Consider the following 24,048-nt stretch of genomic DNA (forward strand, 5'->3'; position numbering starts at 1 on the left):
TTGTTAGGTAGCTTAGATAGAAATGAGCACTGGGCAGGAGGAGAGGAAGGGGAAAGGAACAATCCAGAACACAAGGAACCTGATGTCAATCAATCAGAGCGCAGGGAATCTGAGTTGTCAATCAAGCAATCAATCAATCACTAAATCAGGATATAAAAACAAGGAAAACGAGGGAATGGCACCATTTTTCCTCTCTTGGATTGGCCCGCTCCCAATTCTCGGGAGTGTATTATGTTTTACTTTTTTAACTTCACTAATAAAAATCTTGCTTATATCATGCTTTCTGTCTCTCGTCAAAAATCTTTTTTTCGGGTGACTAAGAACTAAGGTAATTCTTATTTCCTTTTCCTGGTAACAAATTGAATTGGAATTACTAGCTAAATATCTAAGTACCTATCTTCATATTCGTAATATGCATTGCTACATTTTCCTTCAGGAAAACTGTACTTAATTTAGTTCCCTCTAGCAGTGTACGAGGGTGTCTGATAAAAGCCATTTTATATGAAAATCTTTGTTGGGTGAAAATTATCCAGTTATTACCTTGATAATCAGAATCTGGGCCAAGGCCATTCTGGGAACGCTGAGGGTTAGAAGGCCGCCCTGGCAGGAATCCACGATAACCAGCCTCTTCAGGAATCTACGAGGGCGGGGTGTGAGTTCCCGCTCCGTGTCAGGCGCTAAAGGCGACACCAACGACGTAAGACACTACACTGGCACAAAGAAGCTCCCTCAGATTTTGCCAACTGCACACAAAAGCAGGCCCAAAGACAGTTCAGCCTAGACGCTGGGTCGGGACCCTTGTCCATCTTCTCCCGGGCTCGTCTTCCCTGATACAATCCCTGTCCTGTCAGCCACTCTTGGCTGTCGTGGGATTCTAGGGAGATAAAGAAGGAGCTTTGTGAACTGCTAAGCGCAGTGCAATCGTATAAAATTATTACTAAAAATACAGTGAGAGCGGAGAGGAGTAGCAGAGGTGCCCGGCGAGACAGGAGGCTGGGGGCGGAAACGCTCAGAGCGCGCCCAGGAGAGTCGACTGGGAGGAGGTTCCGGGGGCGGCTGCTCGGCTCCTGCCCGCGCCTGGTTAGTGGAGCCTCGAAAGCGCGGTCCGCGGCCCCTCCTTCCGCTCGGGCCCCTTTCAACCACAGACCCTTCCGGGTGCGGGCCGTATGCCCCCTGTCGCCAGTCCCTCCCGCGTGCTGGCCCCTCCCCCTGAGAGCCCCGCCCTTGCGCCGGCCCCTCCTCCTGAGAGCCCCGCCCTTGCGCCGGCCCCTCCTCCGGAGAGCCCCGCCCTTGCGCCGGCCCCTCCTCCGGAGAGCCCCGCCCTTGCGCCGGCCCCTCCTCCGGAGAGCCCCGCCTTTGCGCCGGCCCCTCCCGGAAGCGCCGGCGGAGCGTCCTCGCATGGAGCGCGAGTGGAGCGACTCGGAGGCCGCCCCTGCTGCGGCCGCGCTCTTTGCCTGGGTACGTGACTCCGCCCCCGGGCCGGGGCCGCTGGGACTGAGGGGCGCACAGACGCTGGGAGCTCCGGGTCTCGGGGAGGGCGGCTCCGGGGCTCAGCGGCCGAGGTCCGAACCGGGCTCTGTGTTGCAGTATTTTGGGCTGGGAGCTGAGGAGGAGAGCGCGGGGAGGGAAGGGTCTTCACGGGGTGACTTCGGGGCTGCTGGCTGGTGGAGTCCCGACCGGAGGGGCTGCGGCGCGGTGGGAAGAACCTGCCTCCAAGGCAGAGTGTCTGGTTTCGCTCACGACTTCAGGCCCGGAGAGCGCCGGGAAAGACAGCGTGGAGGGCTCTGTGGAGAGAGCTGTATGGATCCACCTGTGCTCCTTACCCGCCCATTGCCAGCAGGATGGAGCCCTTTCACCAGCCCCACCCCAGCCTGGCGGGAGCATCCTTTGGGGTGAGGCCTGCGGTGTTGGGCTGTGCACAAGGCGGAGACCCTGCATAGTTGCTGATATTCGGCTGTGACTGGATCTTGCCTGCACTGGGGGCGTGGGAGTTTGCGCTGGTGTTGGTTTGACGCGAGCATTGAGAGATCATCTTTATGTTTCTTGGCTGGGAGAGAGGAGGTCTGTGCACAAGAGTGTGTGGCAGGCAAGCGACCAGATGCGCAGGAATAAGCAGACGTAGTGTCTTGTAGTTCATGACACATATCACAATTGTAATGAGATGTGTAACTTGTTAATGTCAGTCTCTTTGCCTAGAATGTAAGCGTCATGAGGGTGGGCACTGTGCCTGTCTTGTATGGTGCCTGGCTGGTGCCTGGCACGTTGTAAGGCGCTCAGTAAATTATGTGTTGACTGGTGAGTGAATGAGTACCTGTTGTGTGCCGAGCTATGTACTGAACTTTTGGGGAAAACACAAGAGTGAAAGTCTTGCAGCTCTACTGTTGCAGGGGGTGCGGAGGGTGGGAGAATAAGACCTTTATTGCTGTTAAAACCAGTATGTACTGACTAAAAAATGGTAATTATCAGTACCAGGCAGCATTTGTTGAATGTAAGGCTGCTGCCTACTAGAAGGAGAGTGTGGTGTGGCCTGAGGTAGTCTGGCTGTCTGAAAGCCTTTGAGGTGACACTTGAGCTGGGGGTGAAATCAGGGATTGGGTGTGTGCCTGGTGTGGGAGTTTTTCCCAGGCCAGGGACTGGGGTCTCTGTGGACAGAGGAAACATCTGACAGAAAAAGCCCTTCAGACATGGCCTGGTCAGTACTGAGACAATAATATCGTTGAACCTAACCTCATTGCTGTGCTTGGAGGCTTGCTGGTGTGTTCTTTCTGCGGCAATATCTGTGTGGAGGGGTGTATTTGTTCGTTAGGGCTGCATAACAGAATACCACAGACTGGGAGGCTAAAACAATGGAAAAGTATTTTCTCACAGTTCTAGAGGCTAGAAGTCCAAGATCAAGGTGTCAGCAGGTTTAGTTTCATCTAGGGCCTCTCTCTTTGGCTTATAGATGGCTGCCTTCTTGCTGTGTCCTCATGTGTCTTTTTCTGTGGGTGAGAGCATCCCTGTGTTTCTTAAATGCATACCAGTCATATTGGATTGGGGGTCCCACCCTTATGACCTCATTGAACCTTAACTACCTTTTAAAGGTCTTGTTTCCAAATACAGTCACATTCTGAGGTACTGGAGGTTAGGCTTAGGGAATTAATGAATTTCAGTGAAGCACAATCAGTCCATAACAAAGAGATTTACCTTTTGGAGGGGGGTGGATGTGATGTCTGGAGTGTTTGTAAGGAAGGAAGGCAAATACAGCTGTAATAGGTTGTATTACATTTTCCTTCTGTTTTGCTTTATTATGGATATAGGGCCTCTTGATGTGTTACGAAAATTTGGTGCCATAATTTGAATCCCATGATGCTGGTGTATCACTTTCTGTTCAGCAGCCTGTAGCCCTGGTAAAGGGGCAGCATGGAGATCTCACAGCTAACAGAGAGATCCTGTGCATATGTTCTCCACTTCACACTGTGTGGGTCTTTCAGTTGGTCTTTCCTAGGTAGGGATTCATATGGTCTTACATTCATTCACTGTGAAATATATGCACACCTTTTCTGGGCCAGCACTGTTTCAGATGCAGGGGAAACAGCAGTGAGCAAAACAAAGTTCCTGCCCTCATGGAGTTTACTTTATAGTGGGGAAGGTAGACAGTAAATGAGTAAATGTACAGAATGTAATGTCAAGGAGTGCTGTGAAGAAAAATAAAGCAGAAAAAGGGCATAAAATGATAGGGGTGCTATTTTAGATAGGGTCCTACAGTTAGCTTCCTGCTACATAAGCTCTGGGCTGGTTCACCATATATGCCTTTTTTTTTTTTATTTTTCGAGGAGAAATATGGTAAAATAAAGGAGCGGGCCATTCGACTTGTTGCCTACTCAGCTGTGTGACTGTGGAAAGTTACTTAACCTCTCTGAGCCTTAGTTTCTTCATCTGTAAAATGAGAGCGATAATGCCCCCTCCTCTGTTGTGAAGATTAAAGGTGAATGCCCAGCACACGAAGAAGCACTCAGGAATTGGTAGCTAATATTGCCCCCGAGGGCCTCTGGGACCTGTGTCCCTTCTTGGCTTGCTCTTTCAGCATGGAGTCTTTGCAGCCCAGGATAGTGTGGAATAAACCTCAGGGGCAGGAGTTTGTGTATATGTATGCATTTTTTTGTAGTTACTTTAAATCACTTCCTCATTCAGGTGTCTTCAAAAACAAACACATTTTAAAAGTTTTACTACTCATCTCTAGGAAGAACCAGGCAGCAGTAAGTGGTTGGAGAAATGATAAGGATTTCCAAAATCTTCATAAGATCTTCCCTGCAGGTCCACAATCCCTTCTCTTAATTTTGAATACAAAAATCTCTGAAAACCCCAAACTGACCTGACATAAGGCTATTTATAGTCTGTGCCCACTAACTCAGTATTTGTACTATTTACTGCAGAAATAATACTCTTTTTCTTATGTGGACCTTGCAGCAGTGTATATGATCTATATACAGTATTGCTTTTCTAAAGTCTGCAAAATTCTGGGTCTGAAATAATCTGGCTCCAAGGGTTTCAGATTAGAGATTCTGGACCTTTATGGTGTAATAACAATAACAGACATATTGCCCACCAAGGGGAAATCTGTTTCCTTAGAGAAATGTCACCATGTGAGTCTTACAGTCACAAAACGTTGTACTTGGAAAGGCCCTTAGAGATCATCGCCAACCTCTTTCACTGTACAAATGAAATAACAATAATATGCCCTGCTTGAGGGCACAAAAAGCCAGCTAACTTTGATTCCAGAAAGTCATTGCCAGTTTTCCCGGTGAGGGTGTGGGCAGAAGGGACAAGAACTAGTTCTAGTGCAATTCTCCCTCACTTTGTTCCCATTTTTCTTCATTATTTCTTTCTTTACCTTCCCTAAATAATTAGCTTTATCAGAAGGAACTCCTGTGCTGTCCCACAAAGGCAACACATGTGCTCTGGGACACTGGCAGGGGAAGGTGAGGAGTATCACCGGATAAGTTGTGGACACTGATGGCTCCTCTCACGTGGAAATCGTGGTGTTCTGGGGATGGGGCCACCGTCTAAGTATGGATTGCATAAAACAACTTCCTAAGAATGAGCCTATGAAATCTCATCTGTTCTAGGCTCTGAGAGGGATGTCAGAGTGAGAAAGACAGGGAAAGATAGATTCAAATTGACATTTGGGGTTCCCAAATTTTTCATCCTTGGCTTGTTTATCCCTAGGGTGCAAATAGCTATGGACAACTTGGCCTTGGCCACAAGGAAGACGTACTTTTGCCCCAGCAACTGAGTGACTTCTGTAAACCTGGATGTGTCAAGAGGATCACGGGAGGTGGGGGCCACTCTGCTATTGTTACAGGTAACTTCCTTTGAGAATATAGTCTCTCATTTTCTTATTTAGACATTTTCCCCTAGAGTGTTATATTGCCATCTTTCAGCCTTTTGTATTTTGCAGAGGAAAGCATTTTTGTGAAGGAATCAAATCAGAGAATCCTAGATTGTCAGAACTGGAAGGATGTCAGAGATCTAAGCACCCCTTCTCTCTCCCACCGCCCCCACCCTTCTCCCTCTCCCTAGAAATGAAACTCAGAGAGTAAATTTGCCCAAGATTACAAGACAAATAGTGGCAGAGTTGCAACATGCATTACATTTTATTCCATATATTTCTATTTAACTTTCACATATGAGTTAGAAGTCTTTGCAGTTAGGTTGAATATTCCTTGAGAGCAAGAACTTTGTATTTTCCTTAATCTTCCCTCACAGTACCTAGGGTAGTACTTAACAAGTACTACAAGTGCTATAATATTGCAAAAGAGGGCCTGTTGCATCCTGGTTAAGAACATGAGCTCTGGAATCAAACCACCTGAGTTCAAATCCTGGCTCTCTTACTTATTAGCTGTGTGGCCTTGGGCGAATTACTTAATTTCTCTGTGTCACAGTTCCCTCTGTTACATGGGGATAATAATGGTGAATGAGAATCAGTGAGTTAACAGGGCTACATTATGACCTTGATGAGTCCTTGACACTTTTGCCTTTGTGAAGCTCTTCCTCCATAAAGAAATATTTAAAATTATATTTACAGCTGCACTGATATAAAGATTAATATAATCCAGGCTAGATTTAGTATTATATATTCTTATTACATTTTTTTCTTATTAAAAATTATTTTAAATTAAAACATTTTTGTGGGCCCTAGGCACTGTACCTAAAGAATAAGTCAGCCCCAAACATGAGGCTCTTGGAACAGTACCTGGCACATTCTACATCCCGAATAAATGTTGGCTTTTATTGTTGTAGAAGATGATTAGTTTGATGATTGATTGGCCACTGCTGTGGGACTTAGAGTTTCCGTTTAGATATTAGATTGGAGCCCCTTGGCTCTATGCTGTTGGGTCCAGAACATATTAACATGCATAGCTTACTAACTTGGGTGGAAAGAAAGTTATCGGGTCTGTGACTCCAAATAATTAATTAACTCCTTTTGTTCGTTTCGGCAGTGGTAATTTCCCCTGTGCACACTAGTGCTGAAACCTTTATATTTTACAGATGAAGGGGACCTTTTTGTTTGTGGCCTGAACAAAGATGGGCAACTGGGGCTCGGTCACACAGAGGATGTCCTGTATTTTACCCCCTGCAAATCCCTCCTTGGCTGTCCTGTCCAGCAGGTGGCCTGTGGCTGGGATTTTACCATTATACTTACAGGTGAGTTCACTCCTAGGTAAATCTTTATCGTTGAAAAGACTTTGGGTGAGAAGAGCTTGATGGTGGGGGCATTGATTAAATGAAATCCTCTTTGTGTTTAAAAACACAGATGTTCTCTCTGGTTGTCATGGGAAGTTGCAGGGTGCATTTTGCAAGGAGAGATTTAACAGTAAAAGAGCCGGGGAGGATATAGCTCAGTGGTAGGGACTGTGCCTAGCACGCACAAAGTCCTGGGTTCAATGCCCAGGACCTCCATCAAAAAGTAAATAAATAGGGGGGTGGGAAGTGACAGACTGGGATTTCAAAATGTAGAATAGATAAACAAGATTATACTGTATAGCACAGGGAAATATATACAAGATCTTATGGTAACTCACAACAAAAAAATATGTGACGATGAATATATATATGTTCATGTATAACTGAAAAGTTGTGCTCTACACTGGAATTTGACACAACATTGTAAAATGACTATAACTCAATAAAAAAAGTTAAAAAAAAGTAAATAAATAAATAAACCTAATTACCTCCCCCCCTAAATTAAAACAATAGCAACAACAACAACCAGTAAAGGAGACTGGGCTGGAAAGCTTTTGCCAGAGACTGAGGAATGGACTAGATCACTTTCGGTGGCCACTTGCCGTCCCAGAAGTTCCTGATAGATAGCTGTGTGCCTGGGCAGAATGGCTGGTAGGGCTGGATAAGGGTTCCTCATGGGGGAACATGGTGAGAATGTATGAGGAAATCAGAAGTTGCCATTACAGTAATGGCAGCTTTTCTCAATGAGAGATTTTTTTTTTCTTTTAGAGTAAATATGGTTGGGCAGAACTGTCTAGGCTCTGTGAAGCCAGATAGCATTTAGGGTGCACAGGGATGTGGGCAGCGGGTTAATAGGATAATCCTCTTGGAAACAGCTGACTTTTCCCTGGAAGCTGTTTTGACTTCTCTCTTCAGCTTTGCTTGGTCTAGCTTGCCATTCTGGATTGAAAGGACTATCTCTAGTTCTGACTAGCTGGTCTAGCTTGCCATTCTGGATTGGACTATCTCTAGTTCTCCCTCTTTGTCACAGTCCTCTGGCAAGGGCATCCTCTGACCATGTCACCTGCCCTAAACCTTTGTGAATTCTCACGGACACAGCTCCTATCCTAAGCTTTTTAGCACACAGCCTTCAATTACTGTTCCCTACCCATCCCTGTTTTTGCTTTGTCTTTTATTCCACATTCCCCGTACTTTGCTTTCTAGTAGTACCGAACAGTATGTGTTGTTCTCTGCCTGGAGCAGACCCTCTTGTCTAGCTGATGAACTCTTATCCTGCCTTTAAAATCCTGCTCGGGTGTCACTGTATCCCTTCTGCTGAGGGGTTCCATCATGTGTGTTGAATTTGATACTAATTATTAGAATCTGAACAATAGCTGTCGTGTATGAAGTACCTAGTGTGAGCCTGCATCGAGTTGTGGGGACTCAGTAGATAACGCTGTTTCCTGCCCACATTTGGGACTAACTGTGAGACAGGCACCGAATGGTCACATAGTTGGAGATCAAATTATCAGCTTTTTACTGATACAGGTTAAGCTGAAGGACATGGTTAATTGTCAGTCTAAGTGGTTCCGCTAACAATCCTCTGATCCCAACCTACCCCCAAATCTCTAGGGCTCCCCACCAGGGGAAACCCTTACTGTGTGTCAGCCCAGAGTGCCTGAGAGGAAGATGCCAAGCTATACGTGTCCTGTTCCTTTTCCCAAATTCACTAATCGGTTGGGTGACCCCTCTTCCTCTAGAAAGCAGTGAGAATGGGGAAGGACAGGGAGAATGGCCTGGAGTACCAGACTAATGGAAATCCCATCCCATGGAAATATGAAAAGTGGGGGATAAGTATCTTCCCATCACAACACCAGGCACTGGGCTAAGTGCTCTACACAGCTAATCTGTCATTAGTTAGGTAGTGTAGTGGGCAGTGTGTGTAGAATGCTCAGCCCAGTGCCCAGGGCTTTTATCCCTAGAGGAATAGAAGCAGGGACTATGGATTGAATGTGCTGAAGCACAGGACCCTACTCGCTCCTCTCATTCCCTTTGCTCTTCTCATCCTTCAGCATTTACCCATTGGTTGCACATGTCTTACTTCTTAGATTTTTTTTTTTAATTGAAGTACAGTCAGTTACAATGTGTCAACTTCCGGTGTACAGCACAATGTCCCAGTCATGCATATACATACATATATTCGTTTTTATATTCTTTTTCAGTAAAGGTATTACATGATATTGAATATAGTTCCCAGTGCTACACAGAAGAAATTTGTTTTTTATCTATTTTTATATATAGTGGTTAACCTTTGCAAATCCCAAACTCCCAAATTTATCCCTTCCCACCCCCTTTCCCCTGGTAACCATAAAATTGTTTACTATGTCTGCGAGTCTGTTTCTGTTTTGTGGATGCGTTCATTAGTGTCCTCTTTCTTCTTTTTCTTTTAGATTCCACATATGAATGATATTATTTGGTATTTTTTCTTTCTCTTTCTGGCTTACTTCACTTAGAATGATGATCTCCAAGTCCATCCATGTTGCTGCAAATGGCATTATTTTATTCTTTTTTTTTTTATCACTGAGTAGTATTTCATTATATAAATATACCACAACTTCTTTATCCAGTCATCTGTGGATGGGCACTTCCTAGACTTGTGATTCAAGCATTTGTATTTTGCAGAAAATGGTCAAGTTCTGTCATGTGGATCCAACTCCTTTGGCCAATTAGGAGTTCCTCACGGGCCTCGGAGGTGTGTGTTTCCCCAGGCCGTTGAGGTAAGGACAGCACCTAGTTTTGAGCTTGCCTGTGTCCTGTTAAAGGATCTCCAAGGGGTCAGTCACAGTTACCCCTCCCTGGGCTATAAGACTGACTGGGCCCCTGAAAACGCATGAAGTAGTTAGAATTTATGTTGAAAAACTCAGGTTCTCCTGGGAAAAATTAAGTAGGAGGGATGGATGTTGTAAGTGAAAAACCTGTTAGTTCTCATACACCTTGTAATTTTTTTTTCATGTTATAATTTTTTGTGGAATGAAGCAATAAAAGTAATATATCTTATAATGCCATGAATGACATTTTACAATTCTAAAATTAGTAATAGTGGGAACTGTTAGAAACAGGTCCAGTTGGAACTGACTTGCTTAAATTAAAACCACTAGCTAGGCAAAAGGCATAAGCCAGTGCTCTTCAGTGGAAACATAATGTGAGCCATGTGTGTGTTTTAAAATTTTTTCTCAGAGCACCATTTAAAAAACTTAAAGAAACAGATGAAATTTATTTCTAAAAGAACAGCTTTATTGAGGTATAATTCATATAACATCAAATTTTACCCCTTAAGAATGTATAGTTCAGTGGGTTTTTAGTGTATTCCCAGAGATGTGCAGTCCCCACCATCATTTAATTTTAGAAAATTTTCATCATCACGAAGGAAACTGCATACCTGATAGCAGTCAATTCCCATTTTCCCCTGCCACCAGCCCCTGGTGACTGCTAATCTGTCTCTATGCATTTGCCAATTCTGGGCATTCCTTATAAATGGAATCATACAGTATGTAGCCTTTTGTGTCTGACTTCTTTCACTTCATGTTTTCAAGTTTCATCCAGGTCATGATGTGTAGGTAAAACTAATTTTAATAACTTGTAAAGTAATGTATCCAAACTATTACCCTTTCATTTTATATGTCATCAATGTAAACCTTTATTAATGAGATATTTTATATTCTTTATTTTATTCTAGGTCTTTTTCTGGTGTTTCTTTTTTTATTTCGAGTACATCTCAGTTCAGTCTAGTCACATTTCAAGTATTCAATATCTATGTGGAGTTAGAGGCTACCATATTAGATAGCACAAGTGTTAGGTAGAACTCCTGGTTTTAGTTCAGAGCTCTTTTTGCTGTATCAGGCTTAAAATGTACACATTTATGTGAAGATGATATTGTAAGCGAATTTTTAGAGAGATTATGCTGGAATCTAAAATGAGTTTCACCACCTAAGCTGCTCTGCTTGTATCTAATTTCCTTAAACTGTGAGTAACAGTGGGGGAGATCTGTTTTCACTGCAAAGAGCTTGGCTCTGCTCCTGTCTTCTTGCTGAATTCTGGTTGCTGGTATTGTGGGATATTATTTGGGGTCATGGTTTCCATTGTGTTTTAGTCCCATTGGGCTGTTCTAACAAAAATACCATATACTGGGTGGCTTAAACAACAAACATTTATTTTTCACAGCTCCAGAGGCTAGAAAGTCCAAAATCAAGGCACTGGCAAATTTGGCATTTAGTGAGAGCTCAGTTTATGGTTCATGGACAATTGTCTTTTTGATGAGTCTTTAAATATCAGAAGGGACAAAAGTGTTCTCTGGGGTGTCATTTATAAGGGCATTAATCCCATTTATAAGGGCCTTGTTTTCATGGCCTAATCACCTTCCAGGGGCCCCACTTTAAAATACTATCATGTTGGGATTAGGTCTCAACATATGAATTTGAGGAGAACACATTCAGTCTATCAGACATGGTGTACATGGAAATCTAGATTCTGTAGTCCCTGTTGTGGGGAGTGTTAAAGCTTCCAGTTACAAATAGATGGCTTTTTAAGAACCTACATTTAAGTTATAATTAATTTAGCTTAAGTCACATGATTAATGACAGAGGAACAACAGTTAAAATATGTTGGATGACAGAATCAGAAGGTTGTATCCTATAGAACAATAGAAGGCTGTGTTTTGACAGGCTGTATCCTATAGAACAATGGGAAGAATGTGCCAAGGTGAAATATAATATAAATGCATTCATTTATTTAATAGCAACTATTGGGTATAAGTTGTTTAGTCAGGGGGAACAAAGGTAAGTAAGACCCAGTCCTAGCATTTGAGGGCTTTGTAGTTTACTAACACATGTTAGAGACAGAAACACCTACATGCATTACCATGTTAGAACTGTGATAGCTGCATGGATAGCCCCAAAGCAGGGAGTACTGAATTCTTTTTAGGGGAAGGTAGGGTGAGAACAGACTTACGCTGAATCTTCAAAGTTGCGTAGATATTTACCAGGTTTGGGGTCGGAGGATGTGCAATGTAGGTACAAAAGAAGCCCATTACAAACGGAAGGAACTAAGTAAGCTAAAGTATAGAAGCATGAAACAGAAGGTTTGGGATACTGCAAGCAGTTTAGTATGATTGGAATATAAGGAAGTGGTTGAGGTGCCATTGGGGGTTGGGCAGGCAGGGGGGGTTGGGCAGACGATAAGTTCAGTGTGTTAGGGAGGGGCCAGGTGGGGTAGCGTGGAGGATGGACTGAAGGAAGGTTACTCAGGAAGCTGTTGCTAATAATCCAGATAAGAGACGATCCTGCCCCAAACTAAAGCAGCTGCAGTGGAGACGGAGAGGAAGGAAAGGAAGCAAGTTGTGTTGAGAGACTGAGTCCACATGTAAAGCCCTTCAGTTAGTTTTGAAAAGAAAAAAAGTATTAAAAGAAAAAATTTGAAGGGTAGTATATTCAAATCGTATTAGCAGTAAGATTTGATCTTCCTGAAAGCTAATGTGATTGTGGGCTGAAATAATAGGAAGATGGTCTCCAGAAGAAGGGAGGCCAGCGCTCTGTCCTTCTTAGTGCTGGTCACACTGCGTCTGGGATGTTGTGTCCTGGTGTGGGTTTGGTTCTTAGGCCCTGGACACTAAGGTAAATAAGACTCACACTCTGCCCTTGAGGACTCTAAAGTTTAGAAACACACTGTGGACCTGTAAATAAACAAATGTGGTAAAGTCCCATAGGAGCTGAGATTGATGTGTATATAGTCCCTTTATTATTTATTTAAAAAAAAGGTTTTTTTGGTGGGGGAGGTAATTAGGTTTGTTTATTTATTTATGTATCTATATATTTATTTATTTATTAATGGAAGTACTGGGGATTGAGCCCAGGACCTCCTGTATGCTAAGCATGCCCTCTACCACCGACCTATAACCTCCCCTTATAGTCCCTTTAAAAGAGAGAGACTGAGTAACCAGAGCAGAGAGGAGAGAAACCAAGAGGAGGAGGAAATTTGAAACCAGGCAATGGCAGATGAAACTGGGAATGTTTGGCCTAAAGAAGAAATATGTATTAGTTATCTACTGCTGTGTAATACATTACCCTAAAATTTAGCATCTGGGATGTTGCAGCTTAAAACAATAGACATTTATTATCTCACGATTTTGAAGGGTCAGGAATCTGGGAACATCTTAGCTGGTCTCCCATGAGGCTGCAGTTAAGATGTCGGCTGCGGCTACGTGAGGTCTGCTGGAGGCTCAGCTGAGCTGAAGGCTCCACTTCCATGCTCTCTCACGAGCAGAGGTTTCAGTTCCTTGCCATATGGGCCTCTCAGTAGGACTGTTCAGACGTGGCATCTGGCTTCTCCCAAGAGTGATGTGAGAGAGAGAGAGAGAGAGAGAGAGAGAGAGAAAGAGGTGCAGGCTGGTCAAGCATGAAGCTTCAGTGCCTTTTATCACCTAGTCTCTGAGCCACTCATCAATTTGTTATCCTATTAGAAACAAGTCACTAAGTTCAGCCCACAGTCAAAGGGAGGGGAATTAAGTTGCACACCTCAAAGGGAGGAGTCTTAAAGAATTTGGGGATATATTTTTAAAAAAATTTTTCTATTTAAGTGTAGTTGATTTACAATGTTAGTTTCAGGTATACAGCAAAGTGATTCAGTTATACATATACATACATAGATACACACACCCACATATATTTTCAGATTCTTTTGCATTATAGCTTATTATAAGAAATTGAATGTAGTTCCCTGTGCTATACAGTAGCTCCTTATTGTTTATCCATTTTATGTATGTGTCTGTTAATCCCAAACTCCTAATTTATCTCTCCCCCCGATTTCCCTTTTGGTAACCATAGTTTGTTTTCTATGTCCGTGAGTCTATTTCTGGTTTGTAAATAAAATTTGGGTCTTTTTCTAGATTCCACGTATAAGTGATATCATGTGATATTTGTCTTTCTCTGTCTGACTTACTTCACTTAATATGATAATCTCTAGGTTGGGGACCTATTTTTAAAACCACCACAAGATGTCTTAGTGAGGACGTGACAACTGTCTTAAAATATTTGGAAAGCCTTGTCAGAAGCAATAGGCAGATAGGTTTGGTTTCAGCTGAGGAGATGGGTGGAATCATGGAAAGATGAGCAGGCACCTGGGGAGGTGATGAGCCTGTGTCACTGGGAGTAGGTATTTGGCAGGGGTTGGATGACCACTTGGTAGGGTGTTGTAGAGGGGTTTCTAGCATTGGATGGGGACTGGACTAGATCAGAGGTCAGCAAACTGACCCTTGGTGAATAAAGTTTTATTGGAACACAGCCACACCCATTCATTTATTTATTGTGTCTGGCTGCTTTTATGTTACAATGGCAGAGTAAAGTAGTGTGACAGAAACCACGTGGCCTGCAAAGTCTAAAATATTTACTATCCGGCCCTTTACAGAAAACATTTGCCAACTACTGGACTGGATGATCTTGCCGGTGCCTCTCAGCCCTGAGAAGTGTTGTGATATGGTATTTTTAAAAGATTTTTTCTTTTAGGTTTACATATAGAGGCATTTATGAGTGGAAATGTTGGGGATTGGGAGCTCCAAACCAGGCAGACATATAGTGAGGGCCATGCTGCATTGTATTTGGGCATAAATTACATAAAATTTTGTAGATGGCTAATCCTGAGATCCCCATCCTTTTCTTTGTTTTGACAGCTCCTGAGAGAGATGGTTGTTAGTATTGCTGCTGGACTGAGGCATGCGTTAGCTGCAACAGGTGATCATTTTGCTTTTATTTTCTTAATAGGCATATAATAAGTAGACATGGAGCTTTGGAAGAAATAAACTCTACGGAGTAATCCAGGGTGTCCTGCTGTGCTGCAGTGCTGATTGAAAGGAGGGGATGTAGGCAGAGGTAGTGGGAAAGCTTTTAGCAGGTGGAGAGGAAGGAAATTAAATTGTCTAGCTCTTTATTATGTTCTAGGCAAGGTGCTAGGGTCTCTTGATTTAACTAATACCTCATTTAATCCTCATAGCCACACAGTGATGCCAGTTAAGTTTTTTAGAAATTGAAATATAGTTGATTTACAATATTACTGAGTTTCAGGTGTACAAGATAGTGATTCACAATTTTTAAAGACGATACTCCATTTATAGTTATTATACAATGTTGGCCGTATTCTCTGTACAGTATATCCTTGTAGCTTATTTATTTTATACATAGTAGTTTTTACCCCTTACATATGAAGAAACTGAGGTCCAGAGAGGCTACAGCGTTTGTCTGAGGTTACACAGGGAGTAAAGCAGTAAAAGGTAGAGCTGGGATCAGAGTCCAGGATGAGTTGCGTTCCAAGGCCCACGTGCTTTGCCGTGAACTGTACTGCTTTTTTGGATTTTAATGTTTATCAATATAACAGCTTCAAGTGAGCTTGTCTCTGGGACCATGAGAGGGTGATGAGTATAGAGCTGACAGTGTGTGTGAGGTTGAGGGTGGAAAGTGGAGGAGGCAGTGTCGTGGAGGAGGGCAGTGACCCTTTTTCTCTCCCTTGCTCATTGTTCTGCTTTCTGCTCCCACTCCTTTGGGCTGGAGGATAGCCCTGACCGGCCATGGCAGCTGAGGCTCAAGTGTTGGTGAGTCCAGTCATGGAATGGGGAGAGGAACGGAGGTGAGGGAGAATGTGTCAGCCTGGTGCTTAGTACTGATTACACTTTTTAAAAAAATTAAACTTTTCATTTTGAAGTCATTGTAGATTCACATAAAGTTGTAAGAAATGAAATAGATCTCACGCACTCTTTGTCCAGTTTCTTCCCACGGTAACATATTGTGAAACTATAGTGGAATAGCACAACCAGGGTGTCTTGATACAGTCAAGATTCAGATCAGTTCCATCACAAGGATCCCACTTACTGCTCTTTTATAGCCACACCCTCCTCTTAGCTCCTGGCAGCCACTCTTCTGTTCTCCAACAAGAATGGTGTTATTCAAGAATGATGTGTAAGTGGTATCAGACAGTTAATAGCCTTTTGGGTTTGGCTTTTTTGCTCAGCATGATTCCCTAGAGATTCATCCAAGTTGTGAGTATCAATAATTTGTTCCTTTTTATAGCTAAGTAATATTCCATGATATAGATGAACCACTGTATTAAGTTACCAGGGCTGCCATAACAAAATACTGCAGATTGAGTGGCTTAAACAACAGGAATTTATTTTCTCATAGTTATGGAGGCTGGAAGTCCAAGATCAAGGTGCCATAAAGGTTGGTTTCTAGTGAGGCTTTTCTTCCTGGCTTTTAGATGCTGCCTTCTTGCTGTCTCTTCACATGGATTTTTCTCTATGCACAAGTGGAGAGAGAGAGAGAGATCTCTGGTGTCTCTTCCTCTTTTTAAAAGGACACCAGCTCTATCAGATTAAGGTGTCGCTCTTATGACCCATTTAACTTTTATCACTTCCTATAGGCCCTGTCTCCAAATACAGTTACATTGGAGTTTAGGTCTTTGGTATATGAATTTATGGAGGACACAATTCAGTCTATAACAACCACACTTTGTTTAACCAGTCACCCGTTGAGGGACATTTGGTTGTTTCTGGTTTTTAGCTATTAAAAATGAAGCTATAAACATTTGTGGACAAGCTTTTATGAGAACATAAATTTTCACGTCTCCAGGATAAATGCCCAGGAGCATGATTACCGAGTTGTATGGTAGTGATTATACTTTTATAAGCAGCTCCTCTTAGAAATGAGCAGAGCCAGAGAATTGCCTATCATTGGTTTACTTGCCCCTTTCCCACCAACATCCTGTGATTGCTAGTCTTATGTGTACATTTTTGTCCACTTACAAAGCAGCACATTTTCCATTACGTGTTTGATTAATTTAATTGTAAGTCCTCCCTCCCCTCATTTCATGTGTAAAAATTTCTGCCTGCATCTCTGAAAGATGAGGACTCTTTGTGAAAACATTACCAAAAATAGCATCATCATACCTACAAAAAATTAATAGTAATTCTGTAATTTGATCAAATATCCAGCAGGGTTTAAATTTCCCTGATTGTCTCAAAATTTTTTTTTTACAGTTTGTTTGAATCCAGATCTGAATTAGGTCTACACATTGCAATTGATTGATAGGTATCTCAAGTCTCTCTCTTTTAAAATATTTTTTTGTTCCTTTTAGGTTTTTTTTGAGATAAAATACACATAACAAAATTTATCACCTTAATCATTTTTAAGTGTACGGTTGTATGGGATTAAGTACATTCACATTATTATGCAACTATTACCACAATCCATTTCCAGAACATTTTTCGTCTTGCAAAACTGAAACTCTATATCCATTAAACAATAACCCCCCATTCCCCATTCTCCCCAGCCCCTGGCAACCGCCGTTCTACCTTCTGTCTCCATGATTTTGACCACTCGTACAAGTACCTCATATAAGTGGAATTATACAGTCTTTGTCTTTTTGTGTCTTATTTCACTTCACGTAACATTCTCAAGGTGTATTCATGTTGTAGCAAATGTCAGAATTTCCTTCCTTTTTAAGACTAATAATAAGACCTATTAATATTCCACTGTATGTGTGTACCACATTTTGCTTACCTGTTCATCTGTTGATGGATACTTGGGTTGTGTCCAAATTTTAGCTATTGTGAATAATACTGCTATGAATATGAGTGTACAAATATCACTTAGAGATCTTGCTTTCAATTCTTTAGGATATATACCCAGAAGTAGAATTGTTGGATCATATAGTGACTCTATTTTTAATTTTGGGGGGAATCACCATACTGTTTTCCTTAATGGCTATACCATTTACGTTCCCACCAGTAATGAACAAGGTTTCCAGATTTCTTCACATCCTTGCCATCCTTGCCATGTTCTTCTTTTTTTTTTTAATAGTAGCCACCCTAATGAGTGTAAAGCAGTGTCTCATTGTAGTTTTGATTTATATTTCCCTAATGATTAGTGATGTTGAGTATCTTTTCATGTGCTTCTTGGCCAATTGTGTATTTTCTTTGGAGAAAAGTCTATTCAAGTCCTTTGCTCATTTTTGAATCAGGTTTTTGTTATTGTTGTTGAGTTTTAGGAGTTCACTATATATTCTAAATATCAATCCTTTATCAGACATCTCAAGTCTCTTTGAATTTGTGTGTTCTCTTTCCTCTCTTTTTTTTAATTCTCTTGCAATTTATTTGATGAAGAGATGATAAGTTTTGTGTTATTTTGACACTGTGTTTTCCTCACATTGTGCTCAGACCTCATCACTTACATCTCACAAAGCAGGCTTGTGTGTTTGCAGCCTAAAGGACCATTGGTCATGGGATACTTCTGGAGGAGCAGTACCTTGATGTTGCTGTTGGGTCATGGGTCCTAGTTACAGACATCTGACTGTAGACCAGATACAGAATTTCATCTACCCATCTGTATGAGGTTCAGAATATGGGTTCATTCAGTGGATGTGGAAATAAAAGGCTATTCCAGTGCAGCAGTGGCTATTAAGAAGCTATCTTGCAGTCATAAATATGTGTTTATTTGGCAATTAGGAATCTTTGAATTCATCTTTCTGTAGGAGAAAAGGTACTTCATTAGGTGCAGGAGAGTTGAATCCTGGTGTTTTCTCTGCTACTAGCTCCCTGTGTGACCTTAGACAAATCACATCCTCTCTTCAGGGCCTCAATTTTCTGAGCTAGTAAATGTGGGGAATGGATGTGATAAACTTTAAGGTTCTTTTCCGCTTGGTCTGGAGTCTGAGCTGTCCTTTCAGATTAGTCATGAACAAGGTGTCATTCCAGTAATTTGACTCTGGTAGCGTGTCCTAGGACCTTCTGGAGGGAGCTTTACTATGCTGAATTTTCTTTGATGGTCTTCGATTGCCCTGAAGATTGGGCTTGGGATTGGCTTGGTGGTAATCCTGATGACCAGCCACAGGGCCCCTAAAAGCATTAAGTTTTTCCATAATGCGCATGTTAGCTGAGCATGAATTGGGACTCTCCCATGGCAGTGGGGTTCAAAGACAAATCTGATCTTAATCTGGATAAGCATTTTCTCTTTTTTTCTGTTCTGTTCCACTGGGAAGCTAGTGGCCTTGTGTACCAGTGGGGAACTGGTTTGGCATCGTCTGGACGGCGGTTGTGCCCTGGGCAGACTCTCCCATTGTTTTTGACAGCAAAGGAACCGAACAGAGTGACAGGTAAGGCCCTCATTTCTTCTGAGTCCTATATTGATTCTTTGTCTGGAAGTGGAGACACAGACATGCAGAAAATGGGTAAATGGAGTTTTGCTTTTCTACTTTTTGGTCTCTGTCTTAATTCTCTCTATTGGTTGGTCTCTTACTTTGCTGGAATTTTTGTGGGCCCAGTAAGAATACCCCTCTTTGCTGTCAGAATTTGGGACCCACTGAGAGATAGATGCAAGTCAGGTAGGTGGAAATCAAAATGGTAGCTCTAGAACTGTTAAATGTTAGATTGGAAGAGGTGACTCAGGTGTTTGGAAATAATGTGCAGCAATAGTGGGTCTCTTAAGTTCTGAATCCCACGTTGAGCTTAGCCCCCAGGCACTGGAGCAGCTGCATTCAGTCGGCTCTGCTAAGTTCCCTGCTTAGAGCACTCAGAGCACAGAGGAGGCCCCCTCTCTGCAGGCAGATGCACCCCAGAGGGAGAGCCCAGAAGGGCTGCACCTCGCCTGCCCAGCTCCCTCTCCCAAAAGGAAAGCAGGAGTGGGTGAGGATGGAGAGAGGATAGGAGCATTCCCCTGGGGAAGGCTCTCTCATGGGTACAGGAAGAGTAGGTAGGAAGGTCCTGCCCACAGGTCTGTGGGTCGGTCTTTTGTTAGTAAATTAGTCTCTAGGACTTTGTCTCTCTCTCCCTCCCTCTGCCCTCCACTCTCTTCGTGGGCCTTTCTCTCTGGGTACGTAGCACCATGAAGCACCGTGTCTCCACCTCCTTCTCCTCCTCTTCCTTTCTCTCTTGCTCTCTTACTTTGTGACCCAGTTGATGGAGGGTTGGCCGTAGGAGAAACCTGTAAGGAAACCTCTATTCGCCTCTAGCTCAGAACAAGGAAAGAATTTTTGAGGGTGGGAGGAAGGGGGAAAGAAAAGGGAAGGGTGAGCTGCAGTGGGAGTGACTTAGAAGATGCTGGGACCATTTTGATGTTCTTAAGTCCTAGGGGCGCTCCCCTTCAGTGGAGGTGAGGTTAGCCTCCCTGAAGCCCATGGGTTGAGTTGGGGAGGTTACTTTTCAGAAGGAGAAGGAGCTACCGGACACAGGACAGACAGTCCACTTCACATGACACTGAAAGCATTTGTAATTTATAATCCATTCTTCTCAAACAGTTTTCTTGCTTCACCAAGGTTTTATTCACTGCTCCCTGGGCATATCCTGCATTCTCTTCATCTGTGCCTGTGGGCAGACTGTTACCTGCCTGAGATGCCTTTCCCTTCCTGCTCCCCTGGGGAAAACCCTGATAATTTTTCAAGGCATACCTCAGATACAGCTTTCTCAGTAAAGACTCTTCCCTCTTCTCAGCTCCACTGAATTTTCTCTATGTGCCTGGACAGCACAGCGTATTGTACTGTTATCAGTTGTTTCCAAGTTTTCCCACATGCCAAAGAGTATGAGCTTTCTAAGGGTGGGAACTGTGTCTACTTTCTGTTTTAGCACAAGACCTGTAACTAAAAGGAATCAGAAATGTTTTTATTTGATTTGATTTAAATGACCTGATTGGGAGCTGCTTGGGGCACAGCTTAGATTCAGAGATGATTTAGGGGAGTTTTCTGGTGAGACGTTAGAATAGATATCAGCTTCCTGCCCTCAAAGTCTTTCACTTCATTCTCCCATCTTTACCTCATTGCCATCAGCTCTGGAGCTGGAACCCTGGACGTCCTCTCCTGACCTGGCCACTAGGGGCCCAGTGCTTCCTCTTTGGTGAATGTGGCAGAAACATCTGCTTTGTTCCCTTCTCATTCCACAGGATATTTGAAGGCATGAGGGACATTTTATTAAGGCAGTAGTAAATTAAACAGAACTGTCAAAAGAAAGAGTTATAGAATAAGACTACATTTCTCTGCATGCCAGACCAGGTGACCACAGCTTTGAGCAGAGTAGACTGGGATTACACCCTGACGTTGAAGGCAGTGTATTTAAAATGGGGAAAGTGCTGGATTTGGAGATAGGAGGCAGGTTCAAATTCTAGTTATGCCTGTGTGTTTGTGGGAGGCCTGGGCTTGTGTCTCAGAGTCTGCATGTGAGAGCAGCTGAGTATATGAGATGCCATTGCTTCTAGGCCTGCTCCGTGGACACATATGTGTACACACATGTGCTTATACAAACATACACCTGCGTCTGTTTATCTCTAGTAGAAACCACGAGGTTACACTGACTTCAATTTCAGTCCAGTATCACATGGTCAATTCTAGCCCTTCACCTTTTCATAGCTGTACCTTTCTTCCTTTTAATAGTGGGAAATCTAGCTCCTTTATCATCAGAATATTTACTTGTTTGTTCAATCCCCTGGATATAACCAGTCTCCCTGCCAGCCGTCTTCTTGGCTGGTGCCGCTGACTCAGACCTTCCTGCGCCGGGTGAGAGTTTCTCCCCAGGCGCTGGTGGTCCCTGGTGATCCCTGCCTATGTCCTTTCTCTGCCCAGTTGGTTCTGTTATAAATGTGATTTCAAAATAATTTTTTTTTGATAGGCCTAGAGAATTCTCAAGCAATATGTGTTCTTGCTGGCTCAGATCACTCTGCTTCACTGACAGGTAGGTAACATGCCATTCAGAACTCTGGGTATTTCTGCCTCAAGTGGTGTTCAAGGGGATATAGAGGGAAGAGCACAGGCTTTGGAGTCAGAATTTGGATGCCGCTGCCGGTATGATCTTACACAGGTCACTGTACCTTCCTGAGACCATTTCCTTGTCTGTAAAATACTTTGTGGGCAGTTTTGAGAATTAAATACGATAATACATTAAAACACTCGGGTGAAATGTAAGTCACTTCCTTTCCTCTGAGTTTATTTTCTCAGCTGTGCTATCGGGATGAGATTAGCTTCCTTTCAGGGTAACTATGATTGTCAATCGTATGACCAACAGTACATTTATGTAGAACGCGTGGTTATCTGTCTCATCTGTTTTGATGTCTAATACAACTATCTACGCTCTCTCCCTGTCTCTTTTCTCTAGCTCTTTAATCTCAGACTAACCTGTTTTATCCACCCATGTCTCTTGGCTCTATTTACCTGTTTTCCTGTTTGCTCTCTGTATTTATCTACTCTATTTTATTTAACTATGTATCTCTATTTTTATTTATCTTGCATCTTTGTGTCTTTTTGTCTAACCTGTGTCTCCCTATTTCTCTAACTCTAGTTGTGTATGTATTTTTCTAATCTATTGTATATTTTTATATATTTCTCCAATTGATCTCTCTCCTCCATTTCTTTGATCTATCCCGCTGTCTAGTCTTTTTTTTTTTCTCTCTCTCACACTGTATGTATCTCTCTGTCTGGCTATCCATCTGTTTGGCACACCCAGCCAATACAGTATAAACTTTCTAGTGACAATGCATCATTTTCTTGAAAGTGAAGGTTATCCCTTCCAAAGGCTATATTTTTCAAAGCACAGGTTGCCCTGATCCCTGCTGTTGGACAGGATAGTTTGGTAAGACCTCTTACCTAGAGTTGAATGCATTACATTTTTTAAGCAAAGGAAAATGACTTTCATATACAGTGTTTTCAGTGTTTTATGTGGAAATTGAGGTATGGACACATTGTGAATTAGAGGAGGCATGCATTCTTCAGCATCAGATTTGTAATGCAGTCTGACTGAGGGGCTGTTACTGTTTCCAGAACACAAGAGTCGTAATGCAAGAGTTTAAATACTCTACAAATTTGGAACTACAGAATTTATTTAATTCTGTAATTCATAAATGTATTTAATGAACTGAAAACGGCTAACGAAAGAAATACCTGCTTTTGGCCTATGTCTCATATTAGGTCAATTTATGGATATGCTAAACAGGTTAAGTTGAAATGAATGCTAGCTCTCAGGGACTCCCCTGGGCATGTGGCCTCACCTCCCCTTTTATAGAGGGAGGACAAGAGGCCCAAGGGCAGGAAGTTTTTAGTTCATCCCTGACAGTCAGTGAGGGCTGGGGGAAGGCATTCTTTTCTGAGAATAAGAGCAGGCTAAGAGAGGTTTCTATTCTGTTCTAATTAATTTGAAATGGCTGGTATTATGTAAATCTAGAGATTCTTCTGATTGCTTGCTGACATCAATTTCTTAAAAAGTCTTATAATTAGTAAAGTTATGTATTGTTTCATATGTAGAACACTTTTATTATGGTGTTTTAAAAACATAGTGTTGATTTTTTTTTATTGAGATGTACCTCACATATGAAATTCACTCCTTTAAAGTGTACATTTTAGTGATTTTTTAAAGTATATTCACAAAGTCAATTGGTTTTTGATATTTTGAAAGTGAATTAAAAAGCATCAGGATTAATATCCCTCTTTCCTGGTCTAGTTCAAGCTGCTACACACTGGATTTTGTTCAGTGCTCTTTAGACCTTCTCTCTGGAGTTACTGTAGATTATATAACTGTTTGGCATTGCAGCAGAATTTAATTTTGCCTGCTGATGCAACAGTGTAATGATCTGTATGTGGAAGGCAGTTCGTCTTTGCAAAAAGATGATTTAAACTTACTAAGATGAACGAAGGCTTATTACAGATGCAGGCTCAGTATCCTCTCAATGGGCTGAGACTTTGCTGCCCTCTTGTAAGGGATCCGCATACTTTGCATGCCGTAGTGAGGCCCAGGGAGGATGCCCTCTCTCTAAGCATGAAGTACACCACATTCAGTTTATAGAACTTCAGAATGTCAGTGCTGCAGGGCCACCTGGGTGACAAAAAGGCTCCACTGATTAGCAGTCCCTCATTTCAAACTGGATGAAGTGGAGACCCAGAATGTGAAGTGATGTGTCCAGCATCAAAGAGTGATCCAGTAGCAGATCTGGAACTTGAACCCTGAATCTTGGTCTCATATCCTTTAATGATACTATTTTGCTTCTGATCAGTTTTTGGGAATATACTAGACTTCCGCAGGGAGTCTATACTGTAAAGCTTCACTGGGAGGTCTCAGAATGCAGTAGAAGCAAAAAACCTGGCTTCTAGTCTGCCTGGACCCCTTACTAGCCATATAATCTTGAACATCGTTTAACATCTCTGAGCCTTGGTTAATTCATCTTCTAGAATAATGCTGTCTAGGAGAAATATAATGTGAACTGCATTGCAGAAAGTAAAAAGAAACAGGTGAATTAATTTTAATAATATGTTTTACTTAACCTTGTATATCCAAAA

At 42.5% G+C, this 24,048-nt stretch overlaps 1 protein-coding gene across 14 annotated transcripts in view; it reads left to right on the forward strand.

Moving 5' to 3' along the window:
- Positions 1 to 1,366: 1,366 nt before the first annotated feature.
- The window catches only part of SERGEF (secretion regulating guanine nucleotide exchange factor), a 200,554-nt gene continuing 177,872 nt past the window's right edge, over positions 1,367 to 24,048 (forward strand). For 12 of the 14 annotated variants that reach the window (XR_010383391.1, XR_010383394.1, XR_010383392.1 and 9 more), the window contains exons 1-7: positions 1,367 to 1,458; positions 5,209 to 5,344; positions 6,532 to 6,687; positions 9,388 to 9,482; positions 14,426 to 14,486; positions 18,781 to 18,894; positions 21,395 to 21,457. Coding sequence is in view for 9 of the 14 variants with exons in the window: in XM_010977204.3 (XP_010975506.1) it covers positions 1,399 to 1,458; positions 5,209 to 5,344; positions 6,532 to 6,687; positions 9,388 to 9,482; positions 14,426 to 14,486; positions 18,781 to 18,894; positions 21,395 to 21,457 (685 nt within the window). In the remaining 5 variants the exon portion in view is untranslated. Of the gene's footprint in view, positions 1,459 to 1,588; positions 1,893 to 5,208; positions 5,345 to 6,531; positions 6,688 to 9,387; positions 9,483 to 14,425; positions 14,487 to 18,780; positions 18,895 to 21,394; positions 21,458 to 24,048 lie in introns of those variants that run through there. The other 2 variants (XM_064492530.1, XM_064492532.1) reach the window with 2 other exon arrangements.

The sequence above is a fragment of the Camelus dromedarius genome, chromosome 12 (genome assembly GCF_036321535.1).
Source record: "Camelus dromedarius isolate mCamDro1 chromosome 12, mCamDro1.pat, whole genome shotgun sequence".
Lineage (NCBI taxonomy): Eukaryota > Metazoa > Chordata > Mammalia > Artiodactyla > Camelidae > Camelus > Camelus dromedarius.